Source organism: Lepisosteus platostomus, chromosome 12, assembly GCF_059453375.1.
Source record: "Lepisosteus platostomus isolate fLepPlt1 chromosome 12, fLepPlt1.hap1, whole genome shotgun sequence".
Lineage (NCBI taxonomy): Eukaryota > Metazoa > Chordata > Actinopteri > Semionotiformes > Lepisosteidae > Lepisosteus > Lepisosteus platostomus.
The window spans coordinates 23,642,710-23,666,045 of NC_142622.1; the positions used below are offsets into that span (position 1 = coordinate 23,642,710).

A 23,336-nucleotide genomic window follows, 5' to 3' on the forward strand; every position below is an offset into this window, starting at 1 on the left:
ATCACTTCATGCATCACAGCAAATGTATCACATACACAACCACTTGGAAGAAGTTTAATTAGACAAGATGCCAGGTCAGGGCTAGTAATGGCATTGGGTGTTTAAGCAAAATGAAGTCGTGTTCAACTATATCTTTTTCGCTTCTTCTCAGTGCTACAAGCCTGTACTAAGTGACTCACATTTTAGTTTGTAGAGAATAAAGAGCCTTCAAATATTACTGCAAGGTCTGGCTTGTAGCCCTGGTATTTTTATTTAGTCTGAAGTCATAAATCACTAAATCATTATCACAAGAAGCTGCCAGTCAATGAAAATACATTGGCGATGACAGGTGCACTGTACCTTCTCAGCTGAAAGATGCTCAGGTTGGTTTAAGAATTCGATCTTTCGTTGTGCAAATTCTTAAGCATATAACTTGCTAATATTTTAAATACACTATTGTGTAAAACTGTCAGCTTACACACAATAAGGAGTTACAATACACGTATATTATTAGCACAACTTACTTAAAGCCTCTATGACTATCTACTGTCATAACAATACTGACTGATATTGATATGTGTATTCTGGACAAGAAGAAGCCAAGCTTGTCTTTTCAGCAATCTTTAATTTAGAATGATCAAAATCTCCAAAAAATGATCTCTAGATCTCAAGAGATCATAATCTATAGGTTAGCCAATATGAAGTGCTGTAGTAGCTAATACATCAAATTGATCAAATCTGATTGACTCATTCTCAAGTGTTTCTCATTGTTGACATCATTTGTCCTGCTATACATGTCCATAAAGCTAAGTGGGCTTTTTTGTAATACAAAATATACATTTTACATTTAAATTGTAAAATTACATTTTCAGTAGAAGATCACCACAGAATTGTGTTTTTGCATGAAAAATGTCAGACTTTTTCCACAGCAGAGATTAAACTATTGGATATTACTAAAGAGGGGTTTGAATGTATAAAATGGTCTAGACGCAGTCCATACGTTATGAATAATGCTCCAGGCTATAATGTTATTACAATTTTGCTCATGATTGTTTAATCTTTACAAAACTCAAATTACTAAAAAACTCTTCAAAACAACATGATTAGCAAGCCTGTACCCACAGAATACAAGGTGAGAGCTCTCATACGGCAGCTAACCATAAGCTGTTGTACAGTATGCAGTGCAGTTATGAAAAAGACAAGTTTGCATTTCTTATAACACAACTATTTAAAATTACTTTGATGTTCGAATAATTTCCTTATGATATATTTAATATTTTGCTAAACCAAGCTCAAACCTGTGCATGTTACTGATGTTTTAATCATCATAATTACATGATTAATAATATTTGACTCTGACCTTAAGCATGAGAACCTTTGAAAGCCATAGTTGACATTTACGTTTATCAACCAATTCAAACACCCGAAGCAAGGTCTTATGTTGAATGATCCATTCTAATAATGGTCTTCTCTGTTCCAGGTTTACTTTACTGGTAGGATCTTGTTTGTACAGAACAGGGGAGAGCTCCCAGAAATTCATTTTAGTCTGGCTCATTTTCACCAAGGTGTATTAAAGAGGCTATTCGACATAAATAGCACCTAAGACGCCTCTAAATCAACATCTGTCTGTTTTGAAGAGCGTTCAAGTGGTTTATCTAATGCCAAAAAATATCAGACTGCTTCCTTGTAAACACACTTGTCACTTGTCTGTCCCATATTGTTTATTTATAAAACTTTGTACTGTATGTTCTACTGTCTTAATAGTCATCCTTATCAAAGCAGATCAACATTGCTAGGTTTTATATGACAAATGTTGAAAAAATTGAAAATTATACAAGTAGAAAATTATAAAAAATGTCATTAAGGGGCACGAAAAATAACAGAAAAGATTGCTTTTTGTTTGGATTTAAAAGAGTTGTGATCGATAGATCTTTATTAGTTTAGAGATTATTTCTAAGATAGATCACATTAGAAAATTCAGAGCCAGTTCCTCATCTGGGCATCACAGCCTTTCCAGAGATGGACAGAACTGTGAAGTAGCTGTCTGGCATATTTCAGGACCAGAACCAGAGCCGCTCAATACTACTCAATCATTACGATGGCACCCTTCTTGTCAAACAGAGCAAAACACTTCCCAGACAATCAAAGTGTCAACTGTGCTATGCCATCTTCTTCCAATCCGCAATATTTCACTTGGAGCTTGGATACCTGAGGCTGTAAATGTCACATAAAACTCAAACAGGAATAACCTTTTTTATCTCAGTGACAACAGAACTGCTTTTCTGATGTTTAAGGGGTACGCTGGATCCTCTAAAAGTTGTATGTGGTACGGGCGCTCACTCGAGAGCTCTGAGCGCTATAATCGTGGGTTCGAGCTTGGCTCACATCACTCCCTGCCCGCGATGTGTTTAATGCTGAGTGGCTTGAAGGTGGGTGTTTCACAGGAGTCTGCCTATACGGAGTTTGGTAGCTACAAGTTTAGACATGCAAAACAAATGGCCCTTCTCAATCAGGTGGGTATAAAAAATAATTGGAGATTCTAAATAAAAAAAAGTCAGATTGCAAGATCAAAAGATGGGAGAAACGGCAGCTTTGTACCTCTGTGTTTGTAAGTGTCAGCTCCCGGAAGACATAGGCAATGTTGCACTCTTCTGAGTGACAGCACACTCGCAGATGCCCGTAGTCTCGCACCTCCTGGGGGTCAGGCCAGTACTGATGACATTTTGTCTGGAATAAAAGACACTGAATTAAGCCATGAACCAACGCATGTTTATTCCCATATCTTTGATTATGGGGTGATGTATGGAGCATTAAACTGTATTTGGTCTCATCAGGCTAAAATAAGAATAAATACAAATTTACATGTGAATTGTTTTAAAAGAAACTTCCAAATGAGCATTTTTGCTGGAAGTATATTCAATACTAATTTAATGTACCTGTATGGAAAGCAGACATATGTGAAAACACATTTGGGATTTTAATCCCATTCAACATGGTTGATTTCTTCAATCAGGACAACATTTCTACATTGTGTTTTAGTGTTGTACAGTACTTCACAAACCTTGGATGCGTGAAGCGTATTCTGTAAAATCACCCCCATCAGCTCATCCCTGATTTCAATGCCATCCAAAATATCAAAAATTTATCATAATTCTTAGGCTACAGTTTAAACTTCCTTCAGCGTCATGCAAACAGTGTTATAGGGCTGGTGAACTGCTGTAATTTTGAACCATCAGTGGAGAAAAAAGAGTGTGTGACTGGTAGAGGGGATTATATAAAGCTTGACATACCACTTAAGTATCTGCTCTTGAAATTTGTGCCTGTCACCGTGCATAGGACACAATGAACGACGGTCTTATTCTAATCCTAGTCTGTGACATTAAAAAGAAAGGGCAACGTGGCACAAGTTTTTTGTTAAGTGTATTACAGCGCCACTAGCTGGCAAGAATCTGAACTACAGCAGAACGTGCTACAGAAAGGATTTCTGGTAAACTCCACCATGACCTTTTAGTTCCTGATTGTAAAAAGGAAAGACACCTAAAGCAGGGAGCCTTCACACATAAGAGCACAAGCACAGTTTATTTAGCATGCACTGGACGTCCTGTATGCTGCAGAGAGAACAGGAATAGGAAGAGGAGGAAAAGGCTGGCCAAAACTCATCCTCAATCCTGGACGCGAGGAGCATAGTAACTACATCTGAAGAATGAGACACTCTCCAGACAACACAGATGAACCATTTTTATGAGCTGCCTCAGGGAGAATTTTAGCTATCACAAGTTCTATTTACTAGCCAAGGAGCAATCAATAATTTTGCAGATTTACAAAGCAGCCCAATCGCCCGTCAGCTCTCCCTTTTGATTTACTTGCTGGATTACAGGTGCATAGCAAGTGGGCAGCATTCATGAATACAGAACAGAACTCAGAGCTCAGACAACGTAGCTTCTCAAAAGACACAGGAGGAGGGGAATCTCTTCTAAATTCAAAACTAGATCTACAGTCATACTAAGCTTCTGCATAACATAGGAACAATGTTTACAATCCAGAGGCCATTCAGCCCATCCATCTTATTTTGTTTCTAGTAGCCAATTGATCTCATCCATTTCTTAAAAGTAGGGATGACATTGGCTTCAACAAGATGGCTAACTTATTCTAGACTCCAACAGCCCTTCATGTAAAACAGAGCCTACTGTTCTCAGTTTTAAAAGCATTTCCTTTAATTTTCATGTGTCCTCCGGTCTCAGTTTAAGATTTGAATTGGGTGTCCCTTCCTATATTCTCTCTGTCCAGTTTTCTTTAGCTTGTCAGAGAAGTATACTCCTTTGAGGAATGCACTCCTTAGAGCAATTCCAAAGTAATATATTTTGTAGCATATCTTCCAAAATCGGACACAATGTTCTAAACGAAGTCTCACTAGAGTATTTAAGATAACCCTTGATTTAAATTCGGAGCGGTTAACATTGCAAACCTTTTATTGCTTCCCCACAGTCTGGACAACATTGTCTAGAAGACATTAATGATTTATCCAAAAACACTTAGGTCTCTCATATGTTTCTTCATGCTCAGCACTTTCACATTTTCTATTTGTACTTTGTTTTTGAAACCTGCATTCTATACTATGCGGTTGGCTACATTTCAGGCCACCTGCCTAGTATTTGTCAGTATTTAAATCATTTTGAATTAATTTTGGAATACAGTGTTTTCTAATTCTCCTAATTAGGTATTATCTGCAAGCTTCACACGTGTGCTTAATATAACAGAATTTAGACAATTTCACTAACAGTTTTGTCTTATACAATTTGTATCTTTTCCAAGTATTCATGGGTACTACAACAGTGTCACTCCCAGTTTTTGGACATGTGTTCTGGGGTCTAGAGCCCAGACAAGTACTCCATATTATCATCTCAGCATGACTTTTTTTTTCTCTTACTGTATTTCACCTGAACACTTGGTTTATTAACTGGTGTGACAGGTTTCACATTTGTTTCCAGAATTCAAAATTTTACATATATCTTGACATAATACTTTTCCATATACAGTAAGAGGGAGAGACCTTGAAAAATCTGTACAGATAACTTGATTACATTAAGACTGGTCTTAAGCTTGGACAGAAACCAAAAGATTCCACAGCCCTCTGGGAAAGTGGATATGCCTTCTTTACACCAACAAGGGAGTTGTGAAAATTTGAGCTTTGCATCCAGAAAGTGAAAACAAATGTACAACTGTGTTGGTTGAAAGAAGCATCCAGAGAGGAAATTGGACTGATTATAACACAGATATGTCTGTTTATTATGCAATTACTAATTTGTTTCTCTTACTGAAGCAGAGTAGAGATACTGAACTTGTCCCGTGTCAAGCTGTTGTCCCAACAAACCTGCACTGGTAATGGTAAAGCAAACAACTAACACTAGACCAAGGACCCACATTTTCAGCTGGCACTGATGTTCTGCAACAGCATAGGATGACTGACTGTTAACAGTGACTTTAGCTTTCAGCCACTTTAAACCTGTCCTTCAGTGCTCAGACAGGTGTCTCCATTGAGCCTTCTTTGCTTATACACCTTTATACACTTAAGTGTCATGCTGGTCACATAAGTTTTCATTTGTGTCAGTAACAAAGATTTAACATTTGTGAAGTATACTATGTACAGTAGGTTTGGTTCTACAGAGTAAATTCTACTCATAAACTTCATAAAGTGGCAAATTTAAATATCTTTATAATATTCCAAAATATTTGTATACTGTATATAAAGCATGAAAGGAAACTATGCACTTTATGCATGCATGTTTTTAGAAAAATACATGTTGGATACGGATTAAAATTTTTTAGGGTCATTTTGATTAATGGATCATTCACGACTGACTAGGATACTTCTGAGTGACTTTGTTGCATATGCAATAAATCAACTCATAGCAAGAGTGCTGATTGGGAGCCATTTAAAACCTAGGGGAGCCAATTTTAAAACCTAATGAAAATCAAGAAACGGAAAGGATCCAATATGCTCAATGAGAGAACAATGGGTTCATGCCTTTGGCATGTTGGAGGTTAATGCACTCTTGCTTGCCATCTGTAGTGTGAAATTTCCAAGTTGGCAACATGTTACAGTTAAACTCAGTCCATCAATGATTGGCCACAGTCTGGAAGATGAGTCATGACATATCCTCAAGATGGAATACAAGTCATCTAATTGTGATGGTCTGGGAAGGAATCCCTACTTGTACTAGCTGATGGCAACAACTGTACAGCACTAAATTCTTCAAGGTCTGGAAACTCACTTGCAATCTTTTCTCCAGCTGATCCTCATGTAACATGACTCGAACAGGACAATATCCTTCCTCATGTTGCTCAAGGAACAACAGCTTTTTTGTGAGATGAGAATGTGACTGCTGTGTCCTCCTCGCCAGACTTGAGCTCACTGAACACTTGTGGGATGATCTGAGATAATGTGTGGACCTAGGATCAGTAGAAAGGCACCTTCTCTCCCTGGCTCCAAGGAATCGAACAGACCCCCACAAGACAGCATTTGCTACCTGGTGCAAAGCATGCTTTGCAGATATACAACTCGTATGGTAGCCTGCTACCAAAGGCAGTCATACAACTGAACTTAACAGACCACCTGTTGATGAGAAATACATTTATATATGCCATTTCTGCCCAAAAAACTGCATCTGCTCCAATTTTGGCAGTTTTCCAGGTAAATTGTAAATTTGTTGTAGATTTGAGTGTTAATGTTCTTTAGATGCTCAGACTTTTAACTAAAGACATTGAACAAGTAATTAAAAAAAGCAATACAAAGATAATAAGGAAGATGACCCATTGCTGAAAAATCTTGTCTTGCAATATTCAGAAATTGTAGATCACCATCTTAAAAAAAACTCAAAAGTTAAGCAAGGGTATTAGCTATGAACATTTCTGTTTTATTAAATGGTAATGAACTCTTGCGGATATACTTTTAACACTTGGGAACTTTAATCTCACAGTAAAGAAATGGAGGTTCTAGTATCTACGTGTTTTAGATACAGGGCCCTCAGCATGTATTTGAACAGCATAATACAATTACAGTGAATATTGCCTTTCCTGTCATGTTCAGCAGACTACACCTAGAGTATAAACAGAAAACTGAAAAACCAAAAGAAGTTTGGAACTGGAAGTTTGGGTGCAGGACTGGAAACTTGAAATCCCCACATACATACAGTAACTAAGAGGTCATAACATAGTTAAGATAATATAGTTAAGTTTTACAATACTACTTTGAACTAGGCTGACAATTTCAGCACTGGTTAAACTGCCAGCAGATAGTAAGACACCTCAGTTTATGTTGTTGACTGTTAAAGCCTCTACATTAACTTTTCCACACCTCTGTGCCTGCCACACCCCAGAAAGGCTCATCTGCCAGCTTTTAGCAGGAAAAATCAGGAAGAGAAATACCCAATGTCTCCTTTGAAAAAAGAAAAACAATTCTAATTAAAGTTGACCTTTCCTCCAAAGACATTGACAGAGTGATGTTACACATCCTGCATTTTTAAATTCTAATACAAAAGGTTATTATCAGTGAGCACAGCTAGTTTTCAATTAAAATGTAAAAACATACTGTAAGTATGAAAAAAAGAACTGCAATGGTGTGGTCTTTCCTTCTTTAATAGGTAAATGCAAATCTGTACAACAAAAGCAAGTTAATGGTTGAGTATTGATGTCATTGTTCTTTCAGCAAATGAAATACTTATTTATAATTCTTTTTTTCCAGAATGAGATAATTAAAAGCAAAGAAAAGATGCCTCCCGTTGTTAAGCAGTGGCCATGAAATGGTAGGAAGTTATTTTGAAGAAGCTCTTCTTTAATGAAAGCACCAACTGTATTTTCTGTTCCTGGTAATGGGATTGTAGTTGCCAAGCAACATCCAAGCAGAAGTGCATATGCAAGCAAACTTTATTGCTCCCACCAACATGGTAGATGTCTTTCAATAAATGTTGATATTTATTTCTGAAAGCAGCTGATGATGAGACAGGAACATGGGTGACATTTTAATGATGTTTCTTTGGGAAAAATGCACCTGTATGGTTTGCACTTTGGGCAAATCATTGCAAGCACAATGCCAGCCAGCCCACAAGCATTCCTTCCAAATCCGACTGTAAGGGCACCTTGCATATTAGCCAAACCAACTACAGTCAAAAACCTAAAATCTTGAAAAATAATTTGTTACACAGTACATTTTTTGGTTTCTGTTATTTTTCTTTAGCTAATACCAAAGGCAGAAATTAATAAATGTATTTCTAGTTAATTATTAGATTATTACACAAACCAACCTGCATGTACGAACAGCTGTAATCTCTATGCCCCTTCAGCTATGGGCTGTACCTACCCGGCCGCGCTCCGTCAGGGTAGTGAGCATCACGATGATGGCAGAGTTCTGCTCCCACACAGCCTGCCAGAAGTGTCTGCAGGTGTGTGGCAGGGGGCCCTGGCTTGCTACATACTTATTCACAATGCCAGCAGAAGGAATCTCCATCTGAAAAAGAAACACTAGATAAAACCAATGCCAAGGCTTCCCATAGCAGAAGAAGCAGGGAACAGTCTGATGATGCACATCTTGCATGTTGCACGCACGGTGTAGTTCATATGTTTCTCAGGCTAGTACGAGGTTTTGTAAAAATATCCCAAGAGGTGGAGAGCTGGAGCAATAAGTTCCAAATATTTGACAATTTAATTTTGTTCCATGACAAAATGATTAAGTGCCAGAGCCTGAAACTAAGTAATACTGCCACACTCACATCATTTCCAACGCACAACAGAAATACTCAAGCTTGAGCGCTTATTTTGGCATTCAGTTTATTCTAGGATGCAAATATTTCTGTAGATGTGGAACTTTTTAAGTCTGGAATGTGCCATTAAGATGTACTGCATCACTGTTTTTTTTTCAGCAGAAAGGATAGCCAGTACTACTCTTATTAATCAGTAACACAAGAAGCATACTGTACTTGCCCATTCAGCAGACAATGCATGGTATATTTTTTGTTCACCTGGCATCTTTCCACCTGAACATGGATTAAGTACTCAAAGCAGGTATGAATGGATTTTGTTATATCTTTTCATCACTGTCCTACCGTTCAAACACATTATATGATGTTTGCATTAATTTCTCACTACTGCTTTTGACGGTTGAGCATATTTACATTACCTAAACAATTTTATCTGGAGCACAACAACATCCCCATTATTTTGCCAGTGAAGTCAATTCCAGGTTCTTTTTTATTTACATTTGAGTTATTAAAAATAATATTAGCAATAGAAAGAAATCACTTTCTTGAAATAATGTTCTCTGTTGCTCAAACCAAGAGCAGTCATGTTTAACCACCCTGCTATCAGTCCACAAGCCAGATGTTATATTTAAACCTTTAGTTTGTAAATGGAGATTTCTAAATCTCTACTCCTACTATCATCCTAGTCACATTTTCTTTTTATAAGAGAAGTAATTCATTGGGTTTACTGTATTTCATAATAAGAGGTTTGCTGCTGCTTTAAGTCTGCACATAAATACCACCCAAATGAGAGATTAAAATCTGAAGGACTGCAGGCTTTTGAACTTTATATTGAAGACCTGGCAGAAGGCTGCTTTAAAAAAGTATGGAAATGCACAGCTTCACTATGTGACTTATAAACTTGTTCATCCCAAAATATCCACTGAAAAAACTCCTGATTATGTGGATCATGCTGGGAAAAGTGCTCCAGGCATCAACCAACCAAATTAATTATGGGCAGAATTAATCACACTTCTGGGATTTAAATAGTCACATTCAAGGGTTCACTAAACACAAACATATAGTATATCCCTTCATCCATCTTGTAATCACTTCATCCAATTCAGGGTTCACAAAGGAGCCAGAGGCTAACCCAACAAGCAATGGGTGTGAGGCGGGATACACCCTGGACAGTACACCAGTCCATTACAAGGCAACACTGACTCACACCAGTGTCAAGTTTCCCAGAAGCCAATTAATCTCTGGACTGTGGGAGGAAACCGACACACCCAAAGAAAACCCACGTAAAAACAGGGAAAAAACTCCAGACAGATAGTGCCCCAGGAACTGAACCCAGGTCCCAAATGGTGAGAAGCAGCAATGCTAACTACTGTGCCACCACAACATACAGTATATCCTTCCCTCTCAAACATAAAGGTATTTCAATAAGGTGTAGGGAAGTCACAGTGAGGAAGTCACAATGAAGATTAGTAAACTTTTGAAAATAGTTTTTAGGTGTTTTACGAAAAGCCATACATTTATCTCTCCCTATCTGCTCTTCACGTAGATGTTTACCACCATCTTATAAACATTAAAACATCTCTTTTACCGTAAATATCAGTTTTAGAGAAACTTCTTCAGCAAATACTTAAGGCCAGCATAACTTTTAATTCAACATACAGATTATTAGAAATACTATTGTGCTATATATGGTAAAGTTATCTTTGCCTTCTAGTTTCTCTGAAATGTCCAACTTTTCCTGAAAACATTCTACACAACAGGTGTTTATCTCCCTGGTTTACAATGCACCCTTTACACACATCAAATCTGACAAAGGTAGGAAAGGTCATCTCTCATGGTAGAAAATGAAATGAAATGGTAGGTTTGAATACACAGAGTACTATAATATCATTATCCTCCTCCGCTCACATAAGGACATGGGGATGGGAATTCAAGCACATTCTTCATGGAAGAGAATATCTGCCACATTGAAGGCATAATTAGGAAGGAGAAATGTGTGAAACTTGCTATTATTGCAAACAAATTCAATGTTTCCCTGGGTATTGTGCAAAGTGTCCTCCATGGGCTGCTGGGAACACTTATAGATGTTCATAAAATCCATGCAGATGGGGAGCAGCTCCAAACAAACAAACTTCCAGCATTAAGAATTGGATGAGCCAGACCACACTTCAAACCCCTGACCTAGCAGCTACTTTTTTCCCTCTCTTCAATCCCTTCAATCAACAAGGATTACAACACTACAACATTTAACTATTAGTTAAATCCAGCTAAACTCTTTACAAATTTATATTTACACATTTATTGATCAGGCTTCTTAAGGAATAGGTCTCCAATTCCAATTCTCCAAACCTGGTCAAAGACACTCTCATTCCAAATAGTCCTCTGATTCTAAATATTGGGAACACAGATGCTAAAGGTTGGAAGCACGTTGGATATAAATTATTATGGATAACTTAAGCAATAATCTGTCCAATTAAGAGAACTATAGAATTTGAGGATTAAAGGTTACTCAGTTTTGTGTTGCAAATCTCTGAATTGTTTAATGTATCACAGCCTGGAAAATGGTTACTGTGATCATTTAAACCAGGATTTTTCTCAGCACAGGCAAAACAGTGGAGTGGCAGTTACTTCGTATCTCTTGGGTCCTGGTTTCAGTCCAGACTGAGGCAGTCTGCACAACCTCTGTTTTCATATGGGTTCACTAATGCGTGCTCTGAGTTTTCTCCTCACTTCCAAAAACATGTTTGAGTGTGTATCCCCCCTGTGAAAGGTAGTCTTAAGCTTCAAAGAGAAGCTCTAGGTTGCTGCAGTTGATAAACACATAACAGAACTATGCCTCATCACAGTAATTATCATCTTCATTAACATAACATTAATGGGAAGAATACAGCACTTACATTAACGTGATTGGCATTGATATAATCATCCTCCTCCCCCTCCAAAACCACCCTCGTGGTGTCATCTAAGGAGAAACAAAAATGAATGTACACAGAGAAAAGGATTATCTGTTTTGCTTTAAGATATAAGGTACAGAAGAGAAAATGATGCTGACATTCAAAGCAATATTGTTACATCTTTGTTTGTCTAACAATGTGATATTATGGTTAATGGGACATTATTCTTTTCAACCAGCTAAAAAATAATTGGAGGATTAATGACAAGACATTTTTTTTTACAGAAAATGAAAAAAAGAAAATAGAGTATTGATGAAATTCCCACAGCTCATACTTTCAAGTACTTCTTTTTTAAAGTTCAAGCTAACTTGTAACAATGCTACTCTGCAGCCATTAGTTATACGCAACCATAAATTCACATTGGTTATAATACTAGTAGAACTACAGTAGTAAGTACAAACTGATAGTAGTTGAGTACAGACAGTAAAACTTACATGGCAGCACATCTTTGTATCTGTTTTTTTCCATGTTCTGAGGTAATTTGGCACACAACACTGCCATCCCAGGCTTTTTTCTGTATAGTTGCTACAAAAAAAAACATTAAATTTATTCTTACATTATATACAACAGATATCTCCAGACAGATATTCATTCCCAAGTTTTTTCTTTATTCATGTAAAACAAAGCAGAGACATGCTTCCCCATATAAGACACAAGCCTTCATTTCATTAAGTCTGTATGGCAGGAAAACTCTGCACAAGACATTGTCATCAATAGAACTATTTGTATTATCAGTACAGTACACAGGTAGTTTTCTGATATATTTTTGTTTTTCTTCCTGAAGAGATCTTCACTATTATCGTTAGATTTCGATTGTTTCATTCAATTGTTCCAATACAACTGATCTGTATAAAACCATTTACAATAATTAAACTGCCAACATAAAACATATTAAAATATACTTTACAGTTAAATATCCTTGATCTGTCAAGATGGCTTTAGAACATCAACATACTTTCATTATGATGGAGGTCACAGTCCACTAATCAGACTAGTATAATCTATCCTCTGTTTGTCCGTGTCCTATTATTCAGACTGACAACCAACATTTTTCTACATTCCATCTGCAATATGATCAATAACCTACTCAAAACATCTGATACTTCATAAAACTGGAAGTAAATGCTTCTGCTTCTGTCTTTATTGCAGTTCATATCTGCCGTTTAACAGACTACGACTGCAATTTGAGATGCATATTTGATCAACAAAAAACAATTTGGGTGAGAAGATTCTGGCTAAAGACAAACTCTTCGTCTTGCTCCTGTCACCTCAAACTGAATCAGCAGTGTCCCACTCTGCAGACCCCTCTTCAGCTGCTCCATTGACTCCTCCAGGGTTTCCCCGTAATGTGTGCAGGGGGGTAAGATGGGGTCTCCCGGCAAAGAGGAATGGTCATCATCTTCCGGTCGTGGCACCACGTGCAGACTGACCACTGCAAACCAGAGACGAGCAAGAGAGTTGTATGACTAACATACCCTTCCTCAGCACGAGCCGCTTCACTTCTGCTTCCAGCATCAAGCTGTCCATAATCTTTACGTTTTACTACTCATCTGTAGCATTCAGCTCCAGCTGCTTACCGAAAAATGACTGTTAGAGCAGTCTATCAATCTGATTACATGGTTATGAGAAAATATTTCTCAAGGATTTGGTGTCAAGTGTAAAGTGCTTAAACAAAACATTGAGTTTTCACATACTTCATCTGTCTGCTGATTTAACATATACTGTATGACAGATGTAGTCAGAGTGCCAATTCAAGAGATCAGATGTTGAAACTTGTGAAAAACAAATATAACAATTGTCCATTTCTTTTCCTCAGTCATATCATTATTGCTCTGTTCTCACATTAATCATGACAATTGCAAATTATTGAAAACACTTAAAGGTGATAATGTGCTATGAGCCATTATATTTCCTAGACAGTTGCATTCCAGTGGAATTGCTTACCTTTGCGCCTGACCAGTAGTGCAAGCTCTTTGGTGTGTGACTCCCGGCTGGCTTTGATGAACATCACTACTTGGTCGTGGGTGTGCTCAGAAATATCTCGGCCATTAATCAGGACAATCTGATCTCCTTCTAGAAGCTTGGGGACACACTTACCAGCCTGTAACACAAAAATACCAAATATTGCTGAGAAGGAATAAATTACTTTATTAACTGTCCATACACATTAACGAGTCTGCCTGACCAATGTTGTATATTACCAGTTCAAAATAACACAGCACATCAGAAGATATATCCGAATGTCTTGCCTTAGGAACCATCTCATGTTCACTATGTCACTGCTTTGCTGCTGGCCTAGGTAATTGTCAGCCTCCAGTGAAGAATGTGATTTTATATTTTGACTGAGAGAAACTGATTCGCTTGCATCCTGTGGAGATACTGTACAACAAAAAAGCTTTTTCAAGGCAAAAAAAGAGGATGAAATAAACTCTCCTTTAACTTGACTCGGTTTAAAACACTGAACTGGTCTAATTTAAGTAGATACTTTTGTCTGTCAGGAGTACAAGTACTTAATATATTCATGAAACAGGAACCATAGGTTTGAATTATGATATGATTCAAATCATGAGAAGAGATTCTAGTACTTAGGTATTGGGCAATAGGAAAGGCATCTAGCGAACAAAAAAGTCACCATTAAGAGGTCGGAATGCAATTTGTGATTGGCGGTTGATGTTAAACTTAGTCCTCTCATAGAGCAGTTATTCCTATTCCTCTTGTGCATAAAGCATCGATAATTTAATTAATGAAATATGAATGTTGGCATTTTTGAACTTTTTAAAACAACCACAAATTTATAAATTACTACCACTTTTGGAATTTGTTCTTGTGATAATAAAATTGCCACTGAATTTCCACCGCATTTCTGTAATACCGCATTAACTACATGTGGAATGCAGCCAAGATAGAATGTGAACCTGAAGCTAGGACAAGGTGTGAAACTCAATTAAAAGGCTAAAAAAGAAATGATCATTTAAAACGCCATTAAAACTGAATTTTTGTGCAACCTTCTGTTTAATCAGGAACCAACAGTGCACGGACACTCTGTGCTGTTTCAGTTCTGTCAGCAAACTGCTTTGCTAGGCTGCACCAACTGGAATGGAAAGATTACATGTATTTTTTCCATTGTAAACATTTTAACTAGGATTTTGGCTTAATTTTCAGTCCATTCACAAAAAAATCATTTGCCTGTTTCAGTGGTGCAAGTCCATCTTAATTGGTTGGACAGAATCAAATTTCACTTTTGCATTTTATTGTTTTGATTGCTACAGTTCATTACTATTTCAGCTGCTCTTACCGGTGAGTCTGCACTGACCCGTGAGATCACCAGAGGCATCTTCTGGTCCACTCCTCCCTGGGACATGCAGAACAGAATTGAGAGTTTATACTGTATGCCTGATGCAATTATTAAGATGATGCAAATATTAAGATGATGCAGACACAAGAACTGGGACACATGGTGCACAGACATGACTGTCTAATTTACCAAGCTACAGTATATACAGTAAATACAATATATAGAAGGTTCTATAGATTACATCAAATGTCTTTACAAAAGATTCTAAAAATATTACACTGTAATCTAAAAAGCACTGCAAAGAGCTAAGTGATATTTAACATAAATAAATTAAGTCCAGAAAACATGCAGGTCAGATTTATCAGATTTATTCATACCCCATGTGTTTAGTATTTTGTAAATCTTCCTTTGGCAGGGATTACACTGATGCCTCATGTGGTGTGCTAGGAGGTTCTGGCATTTCTGAGAGAGGATTTCTAACCATACCTCTAGGCAGAATTCCCGTATAAAGTCTGAAGGATATAGTGTCCATTTCTGAACTGTCTTTTTGAGTTCAAATCAAAAATATTTGACTGGATTGAGGTCTGAGAATATTAGTTTGCTTTAATTATTTCTATATTGGTGTGGATGGATGCTTTGGATTAATGTCATCTTGGAATGTCTACCTTGGCCAAACTTGAACTTCTTGGCAGAGGGAACCAAATGTCCAGAAACTAGAGGTAATTCTTTTGCATTATTCTTCTGTGTGTTCATCATCGTTGCTGTTTGCCAGCTTTTAAGTGTCAAAACCTCGCTGTTGTTTCATCCTGCTACCTTTGGCTACTGATTTCTGCCTTAACTTGAAACCTTCTCGTATTATCGATTTTTCTGCAAAGTGTTCATCTCCACCTTTCCCTTCACAGTCGTGTACAACAGCCAACTGCTTCTCTTTATGCCTATGTGTTTGTTATTCATTCTTTGCAGTTTATGACAGCATTTTTGTCACCAATTCATAGAGTATTTATGGCATGTTCATCACTTTGGTACCAATACTTATGCCAGTCCCCTGCACAGTTGTCTCATTTTTATCATTATCTACATTTGTTTGGCAACCTTTGATTTGATATCTTCTTGTTAATTCTTATTACTTGTAATCTGTCCTTCTGAGTATGTGGCACTCTTTACTTGCTCTAGGTTATCTCTTTTTAGCTTTATTTTCACCCTGTCTTCTCTGTCCTTGCTCTTAGCCATGATTTTAGTTTTGTAGGTATTCACAATCAGCCTTAATGTCTTATGTACAGTGCCCTCCAGAATTACTAGCACCTTTGGTCATAAGATGAGAAAACTGCCACTGAATTTCCACTGCATTTCTGTATCACCGCATTAACCACATCCAGATAGCCAATACTAGGTCGCGGCTGGATCTGCCAGCAGGACAATGATCCAAAGCATACCTTCAAATCCACACAGAGATGGTTCACTGACCACAGAATCAAGCTTCTGCAGTGGCCATCCCAGTCCCCTGACCTAAACCCCATTGAAAACATGTAGGGTGAGCTGAAGAGGAGAGTCCACAAGCGAGGACCAAGGACTTTTGTAAGGAGGAATGGTCTCAAATACCTTTATACAGTGGTGTGAAAAAATGTTTGCCCCCTTCCTGATTTCTTCTTTTTTTGTATGTTTGTCACACTGAAATGTTTCAGATCATCAAACAAATTGAAATATTAGACAAAGATAACACAAGTAAACACAAAATGCAGTTTTTAAATTAAGGTTTTTATTATTAAGGGAAAATAAAAATCCAAACCTACATGTGTGAAAACGAGATTGCCCCCTAAACTTAATAACTGGTTGGGCCACCCTTAGCAGCAACAACTGCAATCAAGCGTTTGCGATAACTGGCAATGAGTTTTTTACAGCGCTGTGGAGGAATTTTGGCCCACTCATCTTTGCAGAATTGTTGTAATTCAGCCACATTGGAGGGTTTTCCAGCCTTAACCGCTTTTTTAAGGTCATGCCACAACATCTCCATCGGATTCAGGTCAGGACTTTAACTAGGCCACTCCAAAGTCTTCATTTTGTTTTTCTTAAGCCATTCAGAGGTGGACTTCCTGGTGTGTTTTGGATCATTGTCCATAGGGTTTTCGAGGCTTAACCGCTTTTTTAAGGTCATGCCACAACATCTCAATCGGATTCAGGTCAGGACTTTAACTAGGCCACTCCAAAGTCTTCATTTTGTTTTTCTTAAGCCATTCAGAGGTGGACTTGCTGGTGTGTTTTGGATCATTGTCCTGCTGCAGAACCCAAGTGCGCTTCAGCTTGAGATCACGAACAGATGGCCGGACATTCTCCTTCAGGATTTTTTGGTAGACAGCAGAATTCATGGTTCCATTTACCACAGCAAGTCTTTCAGGTTCTGAAGCAGCAAAACAGCCCCAGACCATCACACTACCACCACCATATTTTAGTGTTGGTATGATGTTCCTTTTCTGAAATGCTGTGTTACTTTTACGCCAGATGTAATGGGACACACACCTTCCAAAAAGTTCAACTTTTGTCTCGTCAGTCCACAGAGTATTTTCCCAAGATGTTTTCTGGCAAAACTGAGACGAGCCTTTATGTTCTTTTTGCTCAGCAGTGGTTTTCGTCTTGGAACTCTGCCATGCAGGCCATTTTTGCCCAGTCTCTTTCTTATGGTGGAGTCATGAACACTGACCTTAACTGAGGCAAGTGAAGCCTGCAGTTCTTGGGATGTTGTTGTGGGGTTTTTTGTGACCTCTTGGATGAGTCGTCGCTGCACTCTTGGGGTAATTTTGGTCGGCCGGCCAGTCCTCGGGAAGGTTCACCACTGTTCCATGTTTTCGCCATTTGTGGATAATGGCTCTCACTGTGGTTCGCTGGAGTCCCAAAGCTTTAGAAATGGCTTTATAACCTTTTCCAGACTGATAAATCTCAATTACTTTGTTTCTCATTTGTTCCTGAATTTCTTTGGATCGCAGCATGATGTCTAGATTTTGAGGATCTTTTGGTCTACTTCACTTTGTCAGGCAGGTCCTATTTAAGTGATTTCTTGATTGAGAACAGGTGTGGCAGTAATCAGGCCTGGGTGTGGCTAGAGAAATTGAACTCAGGTTTCCAAAGATGTGATAAACCACAGTTGATTTATGTTTTAATGGGGGGGGGCAATCACTTTTTCACACAGGGCCATGTAGGTGTGGATTTTTCTTTTCCCCTTAATAATAAAAACCTTCATTTAAAAACTGCATTTTGTGTTTACTTGTGTTATCTTTGTCTAATATTTCAATTTGTTTGATGATCTGAAACATTTCAGTGTGACAAACATGCAAAAAAATAAGAAATCAGGAAGGGGGCAAACACTTTTTCACACCACAGTATGTGTTCTCCCACCTCATCCAGCATTATAAGAGAAGACTCAATGCTGTTATTTTGGCAAAGGGAGGGTGCACAAAGTACTACTGTAAATGCAAGGGTGCCAATAATTGTGACACGTGTTTTTGAGAAAAAAGATTTATTTTTTCTTTGAATAATTTAACCTCACTAAAAGGTTAGATTTCTTTCATATTTTCAGTGTTAGGTCAAGCTGATGAACAACAAAGACATTTTTTCATAGCCTGTTTTGCTCATTTTTACCAAGGGTACCAATAATGCTGGAGGGCACTGTATGTCACACATTCACTTAATTTGTGAGCTTTTGCAGCTTGTTGCTACAATTTCAATTTTCAGCAGTTAAACCACTGTTAGATTCACATTGTTTAGCTTCTCTCTACCACAGTTAATGTTCTTACCTCAATTCTGTCTTGCTAGTGTGTAGATTGCCTCCAGTATAATGATACAATGGTTGATAGCACACAATCCTGCATATTCTACTACAGTATAACATTCTTAGAACTGACTTTTTAAGGAAGACACATTATCTAGTCACTAACTCATTCTGTACCATGAGTACCATGATGTTTTTCTTGCCATTTCATTGGGTGTATGAATTAACATTGGAGGTACTGTATACACAAAGACGATAAGAATTTTAAACTCACTTTTACATTAAATCCAAACCTGCCCTCTTCATCAGGGGTTATCCGAATCAACAGAAGGTCACCATCTACCATTTCATTCTAGGGAAAAAGAGATAGTAGTTTGTTGTACACAAAAGTAAAATGCAGCTAAAATAAAACACAGACCAACCACAGAATCAGGCAGTGTTGATTTGTACACTATAAGAACAAGTTTTTTCTTTTTTGCTAACACTGTTATAATAAAATTAAATTAAGTTCCCTCAGATAGAGACAGATAATGTATTCCTTGAAAATCTTTTTTTTTTTTAATCTGGGTGAATTATCTGAAGATTTAGCCCTTCTGCACAGATCTCTGAATTATAGCCCCAAACATTAAGAACACAATAAAAGCCCATGAAGCTTATACCACAGTAATAGAGCTAATGTATGCACCCAAGCCAGTAAAATATCTGCATTTCGTTATAAGCTACATTAAACAAGAGAACCTATATAGTCTGCTAATGACTGCTGGCTTAGAAATCGTGTTCTGCATCATGATCCCAGTGAGCCAGGTGTTGTAATAAAATACATGTCATTTGTGTTAATATTATTATAAATTAAGTCCCATTACATTACAATGTTTTTGGGCAGGTGATGAGTTTTACATGGTACTACAAGCTCTGTCACATCTTTGTAGAAGACTGGCAGCAGTGAAGGAATGTTACATTAATATCGCAGTAATATCAGAGTGCTGCATTCCTATAGCAGCATACAAAAAGAAACTTGTATCTTGGTGTGAATGGCAGCAATACTCGGGACAGGTCAGCACTACTCTGGGATTACCAGCCCTGTACAATTCTATACAGATCCAAAGGGAAAGAGATAAAGACATTTTTCATACGCCATGACTGAAAGATACCTGTCCCCTAAGAAATAATAAGGAAAGACCAAAGCAGCTTATCAAGTGCCTGCTTAAGGGAACTAGCTCTGCTCCTGCAGCCATAGTTGAAAATGGGGCCAAAGGAACAGTGAGGTCAGTGGAGTCTGTGGAGTGACATCGCACATGACACGGACACCACACAATACAAACATACACAGGCCTGACATTTCAGGGAAGGAGCTGCAACATTGCCTGGGACAGCAAAGAAATCCTGAATAACTGCAAAGCTTTCAATGTTCTGCAGGGCTGCATACTTCACCCACCCATCACTTGAGCAATGAAAGTCATTTCCAGTCAACTCTGCGGCACTATTTCCAGATGAGCAAGGCAATGTACTATAAAGACCCTTTTCAGACTGACCTGCCTATACTACTAATGCACTTGCAATGTGAAAGAGGATTTATCTAACAAGTCTAACAATAAAATTGGAAGGGCATGAATAACTGTCTGCCTCTAGTGTTAGGCAGCAGTCCCTAGCACCCTCTTCAGTGTAAATTATCTTTTAATAATGACTACATTGCCTCAATGTGTGTTAACCTGATACAATTTTCCAGGAAACAATGCTTAAATGGCCGCAAAGCTTATGAATGTGAAGGTAACCAGCAAATGCAAAACATTTAAGCTCTAGTTAACCTTTTAACTGCCATGCAGGATAAAAAAAATACGAAAGTTAAATCCATAGTTTTACAACTGCGTTTGCGTAGAAAAGCCGTGGCTAATCCGTCATGCAGTAGGTAATAGCAGCTAACATTGACTCAAGCTTGTGAACTTGTGAATTTGGAAGGTACATGCAAATGGGAGCCAGGGGCTGCTTAGCAAGCCTTCTGAACTTCACCTTCATTTAAAGAATCTTAATTAACTTTTCATCAAACAGCTCATCAATGATTTATCAAAAAGGGTAACATTGACTCCTCACAAAGGGAGTTAAACTCAAGATCTGAGACAATGTGAAAGAGGCAAAAGGCAGATTTTTCTGCTGTCTCCAAGAATAGTTGTGGAAGATTGCCACATTCAGCAGAGCAGCATTGTCAGAGTGCTTCATGTGAGAAGGTCCTAATGAATGGATATGAAAGGAGCAGGTTCTGGCTGTAATGGAACAAAAGCAAGCAAGCAAGGCTTCTCTAATGAAAACACTACTGTACTGAGCACCACTCCAAACTCATACTCTTATTGACTACACCTGGATACACATAGGTACAGTACAAAAATGTGAACATCCCACATTCCAAACAATTATCATATGACACAATTAACAATCTATTTCTAAAAGGAAAGTCCATGTCTAGTAACCCCACCATTATTACGACCCCTCAGTTTCATCTTTCAGTAGTAATCTGTCACATAATGTTGAGATGGTTCTACATGTTTTCTTAATGTTCTTGAACTTGTAAATTACTGTAAGTTTCAGGTTATGCTGATTTTATATGGTCTATTAAAATCATAGAGCTTATTTCTTAAAACTGACTACTTAATTGCATTTTATTTAAGACTAGATAATGATTTTGTGATTTGCTTGAAAGACGTGAGAGGTGGAATGGGAGTTTTGTAAAATAAAAAATAAGCTTCTAAAAACTCCTTATCTAACTCATATTTAAAGCATTTTTTTTTCTTTTTTAGTAGGTGGTTCTTCTAAAATTTGCAGCAGTACATAATGAATACACAAGGCTTAAAATATAGAACTCTAGAAGTGATGACTTTTCTTAAAGATAGGAAGCCTGTTTTATTTTTCTCTCCTGAGTCACTGATGGGAAGACACAAAACCACAAAGAAGCAGAAATTATATTAAACTGTGGGCTTTTCTGACCTTGTCACAGTAGTACTGAGAGTCTGGGTCAGTGCTGCTGCCTCGGGTCACATTATCATAACTCTCCAGGAACTGTGAGTCCAACCCGTCCAAGGGGTGTGAGCCAGACAGCCGATGTGTAGTTGTGACTTGCGTCTCCTCAATGCTGGGGGAAGACTGAAGCGAATGATTCTTGGGCGCTTCAAGTGATGCGGTTGGTGCTTCACTGTTCTCCAGGAGTTTCCTTTTTAACACAACGAAGAAAGGCATACATTTTTCTTCCATAAGCTAGACTGCTTACAGTAGCGCTACCATAAGATCTATATCAGTTACATCTCATTTTGAAGAGACACAAACTGATCTGCGAGTCAGATGTGTCTGTGAATTCATTTGTGTGGTTTTGTTCACTTATTCAGACTAGATAACTCAAACATTTCATAAGAACGCGAGAATGTCTGAATGGTTTCTTTTCCTTTGTGACTTGCATAAAGGACAGGAAGTAAATATGAAAATCTTGATTATTTGATTGCTTGAAGCTTATTGATTTAAGGATCTCACACAGCCTCTTCTTAAATGAAAAAAGTTATGGGCTTTAAAAATGAAGATAAACTTTCTTCCAGACGTTTGAAGTCTTTGTGTTGTATTATTACTATTGTGTAGTAGTAAACGTAAAAAGTAGTAGCGATGCTAGGAGTATTTATTGCATTTGTATAGCAATTTTGATCTTGAAGGTTCCCAAAAGGGAGACACTTTACCACAGAGGTGCAGCATCCACCTGGCTGATACACAGCAGCTATTATGTGGCCTAAGAGCTACTGAATAGGAGGTCAGGTAGAAAACTGAGAAATCACTTCAGCTCCTAAATTAAAGAGGAATAGTGGGGAGAGCAGATTATGCAAAACACGGCCAGAATTTAGTCTGGGCAGTGGTGTGAACACCCACATTCCTACATATGGTACCATGGATTCTTTAACCACCAGGAAGTCAGTAATGTGGTTGAATGTTTTATCCAAAAGAACACACCTTTTATAATGCAAAGTCCTTTGGTCACTATAATGGGGTATCGGCTGAACAGCTCAACAGGACCAGAGGGAATAGTGCCACCTACTGGTCCACCAACAACTTGGAGCAGGATGGACGAGGCCCAGCCATGCTTAGTTTCTGAGACCTAACAAGAACAGGCTGCAAGGTGCTAAAACCGCTCTCTGCTGTCAAAATAGTGGCTTACTTTAAGACTTACTGTAAAAGAACCTTCTTTTAATTACTACTTCAACCATTGGGCCTGTGCGTCATTGATTTATTTCTCACAATGCACAGCACTGTCTGAAACACTTGTACTTTTTTTGTACTTAGTAAAAGTAAAACCCTTAAGATGCATTTACTTCAATCACTTATGCAATGTAATTCTTTTAGTGAATATATGATTTGGAAAAGAACAAGGTAAGAAACGTATAAGCATTTTAATTTCCACTTTATCGCCTGTAGAAGTACCTAATAATGTAAAAACTTACTTTGGCAATTCTGATTCAGATGACCTGTGGAAAAAAAACAACAAAGCATGTCACATTCCATTTTATTCCCATTTACTATATATTTTTATGGTATTTCTATATGTTTGAGTATTTCTACAGCAGTACATA

General features: G+C 37.8%; 1 protein-coding gene across 2 annotated transcripts in view; it reads right to left on the minus strand.

The window, feature by feature from the left end:
• Positions 1–23,336, minus strand: part of ptpn3 (protein tyrosine phosphatase non-receptor type 3) — a 127,035-nt gene that overhangs the window by 22,439 nt on the left and 81,260 nt on the right. For both annotated transcript variants that reach the window (XM_088601446.1, XM_088601447.1), the window contains 10 exons: positions 23,208–23,231; positions 21,718–21,940; positions 19,016–19,093; positions 14,982–15,038; positions 13,631–13,787; positions 12,955–13,118; positions 12,121–12,211; positions 11,630–11,694; positions 8,336–8,482; positions 2,578–2,706 (listed from right to left, as the gene is read on the minus strand). In XM_088601446.1, coding sequence (XP_088457572.1) covers positions 2,578–2,706; positions 8,336–8,482; positions 11,630–11,694; positions 12,121–12,211; positions 12,955–13,118; positions 13,631–13,787; positions 14,982–15,038; positions 19,016–19,093; positions 21,718–21,940; positions 23,208–23,231 — 1,135 coding nt within the window. The remainder of the gene's footprint in view (positions 1–2,577; positions 2,707–8,335; positions 8,483–11,629; positions 11,695–12,120; positions 12,212–12,954; positions 13,119–13,630; positions 13,788–14,981; positions 15,039–19,015; positions 19,094–21,717; positions 21,941–23,207; positions 23,232–23,336) is intronic.